The following is a 13272-nucleotide window of genomic DNA, read 5'->3' as shown; positions in this document are numbered from 1 at the left end:
CTGTTTAAGTGAGAGCTACTGGATCCTGGAGTAAGACCGAGTGAAGCTCTCTGGATCCTGCTCTAGTGTATGATCATATGACATTAACATCTAAGCTAATATGCAAACTCATGCTGTTTCTATTCAAAGTGGAAAATATAAAATAATTTGTCTACTTGGCTGGTTAAAAACAAATGGAAATAAAATCTATAGAAAAAGTGAGATGCAGTCACAATGTCAATATTCATATTGTCAACACCACAATGTCAACAGTTATGATGTTGACATTATTGAAATGTCGACACTGACCATGTTGGCACCTGCAGAATGTTGACATACACAGGTCGGCAGGCCAGCAGAGGGTTAGGGTTTTAGCTTTGGGTTATGCACTCTGAACGTCGACATGATGATGTCAGTCATGCTGCTGCTAAGAGGGGCTGTGAGGGACCACGTAGGACTTGTTCTGCACATGCACATAACGGGTCCTGCATATGCATAGTTCCCCCACCATCGGGTTAGTACGTAAACCTTCAGGTTTATCCTCGTGAGACCTCCATTCTGATATGCCTCTTGCAATGCAGTCCACATGTCTCTAGCTCAGGGGCGTTTCTACAGAGGAGGGGGCCCGTGTGCACCTCCGGGTGGGCCCCCTCCTCTGCACGGCGCTCCGGCACTGCCGGAGTCTACTACGCATGTGCAGGTCTCCGGAAACATGGCGCCCGCCATGATCCGGAGACCAATTTGTCTACCGCGCATGCGCGGTGGCCATTTTGGCTGCGATTTCCAGCGCGATCACAGCTCCCGGCGCTGGACTCCGGAAAGGTAAGTATTAAAATGGGTGCAATGGGTGCGGTGTGGGCCCCCCCTGGACCCAGGGGCCCGTGTGCACCGCACCCATTGCACCCATTATAAAAACAACAATGCTCTAGCTGACACTTCCCAATGAATTATGGAGTATATACACTTTAGTGCCAAAAGTCATGGGTTAGGTGCATAGTACCGTGTAGGACCTCCTCTAGCCCGGCAAAGTGTAGCAACTCGACATGACATCAATTCCACAAGTGAACAGAAGACCTCTGGAGAGATTTTGACCCATCCTATGTGGATAGCTTCTCACAGTTCACTGCTATTTGAAGGTGCAGGAACTTGTGTGTGAATGGATCTCTCCACCATGTCCCATAAATGCACAATTGGGTTCATGTTGGGCAAACGTGGTGGCCGCACCATTCGTCAGAACACTCCGGAATGCTCCTCGAACCATTTCTAGATAACTTCAGACTGATGCCATTGAAGGGTTAAATCTCCTCTGTCATTGTGCATTGTGTAAATATTGTTTCTTTTTCTTTTGCCTTGGATTTAGCTTGCATTGCATAAAATGAATATAGCTCCACCCATAGTTTGTTGGGAACTGTGTGAAATCACCACCCCTAGATGAAGTACTAGGCTGTATCCTACATCCCCCCCCATGTAGCCTGTTTTATCCCTCCTATGCAGTAAAGTTAAACCAATAAAGTATTTACTTTTGCCTACCCCTCCCTGGACATTCCAATCCCTCCCTAGACAATGATGCCTTATATACCATTGTTATGAACAATAAACGCAGAGTGATTCTTAATTACATGGTGTCGTGTATAATCTGTAATTTTAAGGATTGCTCTCACTGACGTCAGTGGCCATCAAATCGAGGGGTACAAGAAGAGGCTGATATCCTTTCAAGTGGGGGCTCAGTCCTGGATTCAGTTGATCGCCCCCGAATCGGTAAGATAGAGAATTCATTGTCTGTCTTTTCCGTAAGGGATTGCGTTCAAACACTGAATTTGAACTCGCTCCGTGTTCCGGGAACACGTGACAAGGTAATATTTAAGTCCGGGACTTAATATTACGTAGTTTTATGTAAAGCCATAAAACAGGTATCAGGGATACCATATAATCTTTAATGTCTGGGACTTAAAGATACGTCTGAGAAAAGCGCAATTCTCCAAAGACGTTAGTATCTGGGATACTTAAAAAATAGACCTGGGGTCTATACGTAACGTAGAAAATACCCCGATTTGATCGCCTATATATTCTTGTATGTTTGTAGTGTGATAAGTTCTTATATTTGGTTCAGACGGCTGGTAAGTTTTCGTCTGCCAGATATCTTTACTCAAAACTCTTTTCTTGCTTCCTGTTTAAAACGCTGTATTTTTTCTGACATCTTGTACGAAGGTAAGCGTACCCGTCAAAAGATTTCATGTTCTCATTATACAGATAATATTGTGATATTGTCAATGACTAATTAACTGGTGTTAGCTAATGCATGCATAGAAAGTCTTTTTGTTGTGAAATTGTATAGAAGGTTTTTTTTTAAACTGCATTTTTGTTGTGATATTGCATAGACAGTTGTTATAAGTTGTTGTAGAAATTGCGTAGAAAGCTGGTGTAGATTGTATTCTTTACTATGGGAGGGGGTCAGAGTAAGACAGTCATTTATCCTCCACCTTTACCAGGAGAAACATGTAAGGAATATGTTGCCCGTAACTCCACCACAGATTATTATTTAGTTAACCCTTGGGTAGATAACTTAGCGGGGTGGACAGAGAAAGTTGGCAGCCCCAGTCCATTCCCCCGTGACGGTATTAATTATCCCTTTTATATGGACATGGTCAAAGGTCTTTGTCTGGAAGATAAGGAAGCCTGGCCATGGTATGATCATGACCCACAATGGGACATGACATATATGCGTGCTGGAGGAGAGCAATGGCTCACGATAGCACCTCATTGGTATGACAAGAATATCAAGCAGAAACAGCGTAGAATAAAATCTGTAACTTCCCGACTACACAAAGCTGAGGAATTTAGAAGCAACAAGTTTCTAAAAAACTCTTCTCCTCCGCCCTACAGTCCCCTATACCCCTCCTTAAAAGACACAGATCTGTTAGCTGCAGTTGCTTTGTCACGAATTCCGATGCAAAGGGGAGGGGGAGGAGGGGAAGGGGAAGGAGAAGGAGGCTCAGTTGCTTTGTCACGAATGCCGATGCAAAGGGGAGGGGGAGGAGGGGAAGGGGAAGGAGAAGGAGGCTCAGGAGGAATAGCCCCCCCTGACAGTACCCTCCACATAGACGTAACCACCCCCGCCCCTAGTGCCCCTACTCCTAACAAACAAATCACCTCCCGCCGTAACGCTGACTCAACTGTTATCATTCACCACCCTCTTACCCCCTCCATAACGCGATCCGGCACTGGTTTCCTTGAAAACAGTGCTGATGCCAGCAGTGTCGCCACCCAGCACCTGCCCTTTATGACAGTAGGGGATCAGTTGTTAAAGAAACCCATTGAAATAGAGGATTTAGACAGAATTGTTAAGAACTGTCCCAAACCCACTGTTGCACCTGACGGCTGCATAGCTTACTTGAAAAAGGCTTGCACAGGACGCAGCTATACTCAAGAAGATATGAAGCTGATCATAGATGGGGTTATAGACCATTACAACGGGTGGGATTGGAAAAAGATTCCCACCATAAACACTCCTACCACCCTTAACGATGCCGTTCGCTACCCTCTCAATACTGGGGACGGTGTAACGGAGATGTGGAAGGAAATTGAGACCCATATGAAAGAGATTTTTAAAACCCGAGCTTCTCTTCCTATTGCCGTAGCATGTAAACAAAAGCCCACTGAAACTGTCACTGAGTTTTGGAAGAGGTTTAAAAAGTGTTGGTCTGAAGATGCAGGTCTTACTCTTGTAGATACAGACCATTTACTAATTTCTACCTTTGTAAATAACTTGTTGCCATCTGTTATGGTCCCTGTTAAGCAAGGTGTTTCTTCCTGGACCTCTGATAATATTAAGGAATTTGAAAAGCACTTATATGAAAAGGAAGCTGCAGGATGCTTTGATGTTAAAAAACCCTTGCAGAATGCCCCAACTCATAATTACCAAAATCACAGAAACCGGGGAGATAGACGCCAGCAGCACTTTACTGGCCCACCCCGCAATCCAGCCCGATATCAAAACCCACAAGCCAGGCCACCCCACCCCCCTGACTCTGCCAGCAGGAAACAAACCTCCTGCTTCAACTGTGGAAGGGACGATCACTGGGCAAGGGATTGCCCTTGTCCCTCACAAAACCACCGACAGCCCCAAGCTCCGGCTCCCTCCCGGGATCATCCCCGACAGTCACACAACAACCCCTTTCAGGATCATGTCCGATTCCGAGTTGACTGGCAGGATCCCTCCCACTGACGGGGCCCGGAGGAGGGTATCCCAGCCTTTGCCCAACTCACCAGACACTGGAAGGACCCACCGCTACTAACCTTGATTATAGGAAAGAGAGCAATCCCTTTCCTGGTAGATAGCGGGGCAACTACTAGTGTTTTGTGTGTCGACCTGTACGATGGTCATTTGGAAAAGACTGCTCCTTCAATGGGAATCAATGGGATACCCACAGATGCTTACCTGACAGATGCCCTTAGTGTCAGAACCACGGGAGGCACGTATATGGGTAAACACAATTTCACTGTAATACCTGAATGTCCAATTAATCTTCTGGGAAGGGATCTTCTTAGCAAACTCGAAATCTCCATTCTCCCTTCACCCACTAGCAGTGGCCTGGAGGTCGAGTCCCCACACCTACCGGTGTGGGAGGCAACAGACATTACACCTGATTTTGACAAAGTGAACCCTGCTCTATGGTCGGAGGGTCCCTATGACACTGGCCTCATTCCTTGCACACCATATAGAGCAACCCTGAAACCTGACACACAACCTGTCTATCAAAAGCAATACCCCTTGTCACAAGAGAAGGTTGAAGGTCTTAGACCAATGATACAACAGTTTCTCCAACAAGGCATTCTCAGACACATAATCTCACCTTACTGCACACCAGTCAACCCTGTTGCTAAGTCAGATGGTAGTGTAAGGTTTGTACAAGACCTCAGGGCAATTAACCAACTCATTGTGCCCATAGCACCCATTGTACCTGACATTAACTCACTCATTTCAGCTATCCCTGCAGATGCTGCAATTTTTTCTGTGATTGATTTAAAAAATGCATTTTTTAGCATTCCAGTGGATGCACAGACACAGTTACTTTTTGCATTTTCTTTTGAGGGCAAGCAACTCACCTGGTGTCGTTTACCCCAGGGCTATATTGACGCACCCGTTGTCTATAGCATTGTACTCCAGGCCACATTGGGGCCCTGGCAACCTCACCATGGTTCAGTCCTGCTACAGTATGCAGATGATCTGCTGCTCTGTAGTCAAACTGAGGAGGCCTGCCGGGAGGATGGTATATCACTGTTAAACTGGCTCTGTGAATGTGGACACAAGGTGTCCAAAACAAAAATGCAATGGTGTAAGAAGCATGTGGATTACTTAGGTTTTGTGCTCACTCAGGGGGAAAGGAAAGTCAGTCCACAGCGCATTCAGTCTGTATTGGGCCTGGTCACCCCAACTACCCAGAGAGAACTGCTGTCTTTTCTGGGTATGGTAAATTACTGCAGACAGTGGATATCTGATTGTTCCTATTATGATAACATTTTGAGACAAGCCACACTGAAAGACAAACCTAATATTGTACAATGGTCACAAGAAATGTTAACTGCATATGAAAGCTTAAAGTGTATGTTAATGAAAAGTCCGGCACTTGGCCTCCCCAACTATGTACTACCTTTTCATTTGTTTGCAAGGGACAATTGTAAAACCATGGCGGGGGTGCTCACACAGTTTCATGGAGGAAAGTTGCGCCCAGTGGCATTTTTTTCCAAAGTAATGCCTGTCACTGTGCAAGGTATGCCTGCTTGCCTCAGGGCACTTGCAGCCTGTGCAATGGTAACTGAAATGGCCACCACACTCACCCTAGGCCACACAACAATACTTCACACCACTCATGATGTTCTAACCATTTTAAAAGGGTTACACACACAACACATGTCAGCTCAGCGCCTTAGTGGATATGAGGTTCTCCTTTTGAACAACCCCTCCCTCACCATTAAGTATGCCACCAACTCTTCAGGTCCTGCACCCATTCTCAACGCTCTCCTGGGGCTCAAAGGTCCTGAAGACCACCCTCCTGAACCCCATGACTGCTCAGCCTCCATTGAGTCAGAAACATCCCCCAGACTGGACATGTCCCCTGTCCCTGTCCCCGACGCGGATGTCATTTTTGTAGATGGTTCCTGTAGCAGACCCAATGACACCACGTACCAAGCGGGTTATGCTATTGTCACTCTCCCTGACATTATTCTGGAAGCACAGCCCATTCCTTACCAGTCAGCACAGGCTGCAGAGCTCATTGCTCTCACAAGGGCTTGTCACCTTTACCGGAATAAACCAGTCACCATCTACACTGACTCCAAATACGGGTACGGCGTCGTGCATGACCATGGGGTCATTTGGCAACGCCGTGGTTTCCTTGGAGCTGATGGAAAAGGCATATCACATGCCCAACTCATCTCTGACCTTCTGCATGCCATAACCTTACCCTCTGACATTGCAATCCTCCATTGCAGGGCACACACCGGGGGGAAGGATGCAGTCTCCCTTGGAAATGCCCTTGCTGACTCTGCTGCCAAACATGCAGCCTCACAGCCCATCACTCAGGCCCACATGACCATCATGACCCCCCCAGCTCTCGACAACCATTACCTGATCACCCAGTTACAGGCCTCAGCCTCCACTGCCGACCTAGCTGACTGGACTTACCCAGTTTTGCAGAAGAATCCTAAAACAGGATTAATCTGCAAAGAGGGGAAACCTTGTATACCCCAGTCCAGTGCACCCTTGTTTATTGCTCACTACCATGGCATAGGACACCACAGTAAGGCAACAACTACCTTACTCTTACGTAATGATTTCTATGTCACGGATGCCAAGTCATTAGTAGATCAGTATGTCAGTAGATGCATCACTTGCCTGCGAAACAACCCCAACAACCCTGACAAGGCAAAACATCAGCATCTTGAATATCCCACCACACCCTTTACACACCTGCAAATTGACTTCACCCATATCCCAGGTACTGGTAAACAGGAGTATGCCCTGGTCATTGTAGACATGTTCTCTCGATGGCCAGAGGTATTCCCCACTAAATCTGAGGATGCAAAGACAGTTGCTAGGATCCTAACTCAGGAAATCATCCCCAGATGGGGGTGCCCATTGCAAATCAATAGTGATAAAGGCTCCGCCTTTACAGCAAAAATTACACAGGCCTTGGTAAAGGCCCTGCAGGTGGAATGGAAGTTCCACATCCCGTATCACCCGCAGAGTTCAGGGGTCGTAGAACGCATGAATAGGACCCTCAAAGACAAGCTTAGGAAGGCCACAGGAGGCACCTTCCACAAATGGAAGCAAGTCCTTCCCATTATCTTGGCAGAAATTAGAATGACACCACAAAAGACTTTGGGTTACTCCCCCTTTGAAATATTAATGGGTAGGCCCTTCCCTACACCTTGGGCTAAGAAACCATTAGTAATACAGGAGGGAGATCTAGAACTTATCAGAGAAGAGTATGTCAGGTCCCTGATAATAAAACTGAATGAAATTGAACATGAGGTTGTTTGTAAAAACCCTTTGAATCCACAGGAACCTACACACCCCTTTAAAGTCGGAGACAGAGTCGTGGTGAAGGTGCTCCCCAGGAACAAGAGCCCAGGAGACTTTACCTACGGTCCAGAGACAGAGGTCGTAGCAGTAACCAGAACAGCAGTCCTGACAGAGGAAAGCCCCACCTGGATCCATGCATCCCGAGTGAAAAAGGTTCCTAGACCAGACCTAGAGAGGGAAGCAAGTGATTCCAGCGAGGTACAAACGGGGGCAGACAGCCCTGACCTCCCACCTAGCGAAGACAGAAGAACAGAGGAGGATGAGGAACCTGTCCCCTACCTCTATCCTGGGGACTATGTTGATAATCCTAATGGTCCTCACTTGCCAAGCTACAGCTGAAGTAGACATTACACAAAAATCCGGCACCTACACATTTTGGTATAACTCCTCCAATACTGAGGTTGCCGCCTATAAAATAGATTTCTGTACCATTGCTCCCTGTCTTAACAAACATTATGCCTGGCAGTGTGATCAGTATGGTACACGTAATACCCCCACTGAAGCCTATATTTGTGTTACTAGTAAATATTGGGGAAATAAATGTGCGTATTGGGGATCAGTGGGATGGAATTCTGGCCATAGTTATGGATACCAGCCCAAAGAGGCTCTCTCAAGAAAAGACAAATATGGTGAGTCCCTGCTTACCCGTCTTACCCTTCATAGACAAAACAGATGTGATAGTAAATTCATATTAAGCATAAAACATCCCCAGTCTACTGATGCAGGCACCTATGTCCTAGGTGAATCCTTTTTTTTAAACCCATCCCTTACACCATTCTTGTTACAGGATATGTTTAACAATGAAAAGTATGCCCAGCTCAAGCCCCCTAAACCACGCCCCAACCTCTTGAAACCTCATATAACCACCTTCAAGGATATGATGGCCGTTAACAATCCCACCTTTAAAGACACCCTAGCTATTGAAACTGGTTTCTCTGACATCAATTTCTGGTTAGAATGGATGAAGTATAGTGCTAGCAAACATAATAAAAGTAACTGTTATGTCTGTGGCAAATCTAGGCCCCACCTAGGTACAGTGCCCCTTAATATACCCCTAGAACAGGAAAATTGTTTTTTCAGCCTTTTTAATGACACCAAAACAAATGACAGTCAGTGCGAAATGTGGAAAAGGGAATATCCCATATTGTCAAAAAATCCCAACCCAGGAAGCACCATAACCATATATCCTGGAAACTATACCTGTTATACATCTAACACCACCACAGGGAGAAATTTAAAAACCTTCCCACCAGGGTATTGTGCAAATAAAAGAACAACTGTTTTAGTCAACCAAACTAGATCATTAGGTGACATTTATTATATATGTGGGGATATGAAGCTTAGAACTAAATTAGACACACCATGGTATGGTGAGTGTGCCCTGGCCAAAGTCATAATGCCACTCCTAATGATCACCGATGACCCCACTCCTCCCTCTAATACTCCTGCTAATCGAAAGAAAAGAGCACTCCCAGGAGGTAGCTTTGACCCCCACGTATACATTGATGCTATAGGGGTCCCAAGAGGTGTTCCAAATGAGTTCAAAGCTAGAGATGAGGTGGCTGCGGGTTTTGAATCATTGTTCCCTATAGTAACTGTAAATAAAAACGTAGCCTGGATTAATTATATATATTATAATCAACAAAGATTTGTTAATGATACCAAAGATGCTCTTAAAGGTATAGCTGAACAGCTAGAAGCCACTTCCCAAATGACCTTCCAAAATAGAATGGCCCTTGACATGATTCTAGCAGAAAAAGGCGGTACATGTGTTTACATTAGTAAGGTGGAAGGCTGTTGTACATATATTCCTGACAACACTGGTCCCAACGGTAAGGTTACTTTAGCCATAAACAAGTTAGAAACCTTATCCATAGAACTTAAGAAAAATTCAGGTGTTGATAACCCATGGAGCCAATATTTTGGGTGGATTGAAAATTGGAAACAGGCTCTTGTGCAAATAAGTATATTCATAATAATAACTTTAATCTTTATAGGTCTCATAGTTTATTGTGTGATTCCCTGTGGAAAGAAACTCACATCTAAAGGTATTGACACAGTCTTGATGTATTATGATGTTACCACTAGCCCCATCACCTCCTCTGATAGCAAAGGCCCCGATGATTATGTTCAATATCTAAAAAATTGGAGAAACAAAAAGGGGGCTCTACAGAAGAATCATGTCGTATAACAATCATGATTCTAAGAGGGGATTGAAGGGTTAAATCTCCTCTGTCATTGTGCATTGTGTAAATATTGTTTCTTTTTCTTTTGCCTTGGATTTAGCTTGCATTGCATAAAATGAATATAGCTCCACCCATAGTTTGTTGGGAACTGTGTGAAATCACCACCCCTAGATGAAGTACTAGGCTGTATCCTACATCCCCCCCCATGTAGCCTGTTTTATCCCTCCTATGCAGTAAAGTTAAACCAATAAAGTATTTACTTTTGCCTACCCCTCCCTGGACATTCCAATCCCTCCCTAGACAATGATGCCTTATATACCATTGTTATGAACAATAAACGCAGAGTGATTCTTAATTACATGGTGTCGTGTATAATCTGTAATTTTAAGGATTGCTCTCACTGACGTCAGTGGCCATCAAATCGAGGGGTACAAGAAGAGGCTGATATCCTTTCAGCCATGGTGCATTATCCTAATGGAATTTTCCATTTTTGTGGGGTACATAAAGTCCATGAAGGGCTACAGATGGTGACCAAGCACTGCAACATAGTAGTTACTGGTCAATGACGTGTTCAGGTGTACCAGTGGACCCAATCCATGCTAAGTGAGTATACCTTACATCATTCTGGAACCGCCACCAGCCTCCACGGAGCCTTGTTGACAACTGGGGTCCATAACATCATGGCGTCTGCGCCACACTCAAACCCTATCAGCCTGAAACAACTGGAATTGTGAGTCATCGGACCAGGTCACATTTTTCCAGTCCTCCATGGTCCAACTGGTGACATCACAAGCCCAGTTGAGGCACTGTGTCCGGTGTCATAGTGTTTAAAGGGGCACTCTGGTGGGTCTTCTGCTCTCATATCCCATGTAAGCTAAAGAACGCTGCACTGACATGCTGGATATGTGTCTGGCATCTCCTGCATTGAATGTGGATGTGATTTGAGCCAGTGTTGCTTGTGTATTACCTTGGACACTTCTGGCTAGATGCCGCTGGTCATGATCATTAAGCACCTGTGGTTGACAAGTGCGCTGTCTATGGTGGGTAAGTCATGTATGTTTGGGGATAGCAGCCGACTATGTTAAGGACAACATTAACCCAGTTGGGTTGGAGGACCCACCATATTTGTTTTCCCTTTTTGTTTTAAGGAGGGGTATCAAACCCCAACTGGGATGAACTTACGCACCTGCACACATTATACATTTCCAGAATCTGAGTCGGCAATGGATGGAGGCTGCAGGAGAAGGATCCATAGGCTTCCCCTGATCAGAGTTTGGTACCTAGGGGTCAGATCACAGTCCTCATTGATAACAATATTGACTGCTCTCTGCAATGCTAATCACCATTTTGCAGGAGATTTCTGTGAAATCTCCTGCATTATGCTATTAGTACACAGTGCCGGCAACAGAAAACGTGGGGCCCGCTGTGGGGCCCCCTCAGATCATATATATATATATATAATCTGCTAATAAATATATATATATATATATATATATATACACAGTATATATATATATATATATATTTATACACATATATAAATATCTTTCCTACCTCCCCTGCGCCCCACAGTCTGTCTCTCCCCAATGACTCCATGCTGCATTCCCAGCTCCCCCTCCCCATCCCAAAGCCCTGTATACCCTCACCAAGCCACTCTTACACGAGGAGAGACTCACCGGCGCTGCACATCCCAGTATCTAGATGTGAACACTGCACAGCAGACCCCACCAGAAGAGGCCGGCGCTGGGCACAGGAATCCTCATCAGCTGAGCTGCTGCCACTTCCTGTAACTGCCTGCAACAAGCTGGACCTGGAAGAGCGGACGTACACTTGCGCCGCACACTTACTGTGTGTAAGAGGCTCCTGTCATTCTGAGACTGTGCCTACAGCTCGCTGCCCTATTTGAACAAGACAGCTCACATCCCTGCAGGGCACTAAGCGGCATATCCGTGGGTCCCCTCTTATCCATGGGTCTCAGTACAGGTGACCCCTTTGACCCCCCCTGTCGCCAACTCTGGTCACATGCACCCCCCCCTGGGATGTAGCTAGGATCCCGCAGCCAGGATTCTGGCAGCCAGCATACCGACGCCGGGATCCTGGCTGCCAGAGTGATGGCAGGGGGCCCAAGCCTATTCCCAATCGTGGGGAGCCCGGCGTCGGTATGCTGACCGCCGGGATCTCATCCGCCGGTCACCTTTTCCCAACCCCATCTGCCCAATACAATACTGATATAATGGGATCATCTTTTTCCAAAATTAAGATTCCCAGACCCACAATGGGCAAGCATTCTGTACTGTCTGTGCTGAGCATCAGCTGAGCCTGAATGACCAGTCACCACCACAGACATTCTTCTCTGATCTCATCTGACATGCATGCATGCAGATGCATCCATATGTGCAGAACGCAGATGCATGCATAATGTGCCTGCCCGCAGCCCGCCCCAAACCCAAAGCCCCAGACCAAACCCAAATACCCAAACATGCTGGAGAGCCTTACCAGCAGCAACACACAGCCACCAGTGCCGCTAATTAGCCAGGCTCCGAGTGACAAGCAGCCAGCAGTCCTGCAGTACTGTCCCAGGCTGCACCTGCTTGGTGCTCCGGCTCCTTACACAGCAGAGACAGGGCCCCGTGCGGTGAGGACTCGAAGAGGAGGGGCGGTCCGGACGAGCGTCCTGCTGGGTGTGACTAGTGCAACGTCAGTGCACTGCACAGGGACTGGCTCAGGCTGACAGCTGACCTGGTGCTGGGGAAAAGTGCACTGAGGGGTGACCACAGGGCTCGGGGTGGCTGAAAAAAAAGTTTTTTACCACACAGCGGGCGGCCCGCGGCTAGCACAATGCTGTGAGTTACATAATTATTTACATTTATGATGACATGCTGCCGCCACTGGACCTTGGGGCCCCTCACAATGACAGGTCCCCTTTCAATGACGGGGCCCGTGACTCCCCTTTGCCCCCCCACCCCTACCCCCCGTCGCCGGGCCTGTTAGTACATAGCTACAAACCATTAATTTATGCAAACCATTAATTTATGCAGAAACTTCTGCATAATTTTATTTTTAAAAAAGCTTGATTAATAGGCCCCCTAAATGACTGATTACATCACAGCCTGCCACTGGATAATTCTCCAACTATTTCTATGTTGAAATTGCACTAAGACTTGGGGTAAATGTAAAAGGGTGTGAGTTTGCTAAACTGGTGAGATTCTGTTGTGTTTCCGGTGGGATTGAAGTCATCAAGGTGGGAATGTAATAAGGTTTGAGAATCAAAAAGTGAGGGATTTTGTGAGCGTTCTCCTGTTTTTCAAAGTGGCAATCATTTACATGGCAAAACCATGTTATAGAATGTGAGTAGATGCAAACTGGCCAGAATTTCACCACAACTGTTCTAGCTCTTCATATGTTTATCATGTTTAACATGTAACTCACCTGATGTAATACTGATTGAATTGCAAACTTGCCAGAATCTCATCAGAAAAACTTGCCAAACAATAGACGGCCCCCAGGCCAGGGTGATTAATG

The 13272-nt window shown here is 46.1% G+C and overlaps 1 protein-coding gene across 1 annotated transcript in view; it reads left to right on the top strand.

Moving 5' to 3' along the window:
* LOC134911640 (uncharacterized) overlaps nucleotides 1–9963 on the top strand; it is a 38180-nt gene extending 28217 nt beyond the window's left edge. The window contains exon 2 of the mRNA XM_063919747.1: nucleotides 7544–9963. Within this exon, the coding sequence (XP_063775817.1) occupies nucleotides 7824–9755 (1932 nt within the window). The 5' untranslated portion in view covers nucleotides 7544–7823 and the 3' untranslated portion in view covers nucleotides 9756–9963. The remainder of the gene's footprint in view (nucleotides 1–7543) is intronic.
* The last annotated feature ends 3309 nt before the right edge of the window (nucleotides 9964–13272 follow it).

Source organism: Pseudophryne corroboree, chromosome 4 (assembly GCF_028390025.1).
Source record: "Pseudophryne corroboree isolate aPseCor3 chromosome 4, aPseCor3.hap2, whole genome shotgun sequence".
Lineage (NCBI taxonomy): Eukaryota > Metazoa > Chordata > Amphibia > Anura > Myobatrachidae > Pseudophryne > Pseudophryne corroboree.
This window is presented reverse-complemented; position numbering and strand designations above follow the sequence as displayed.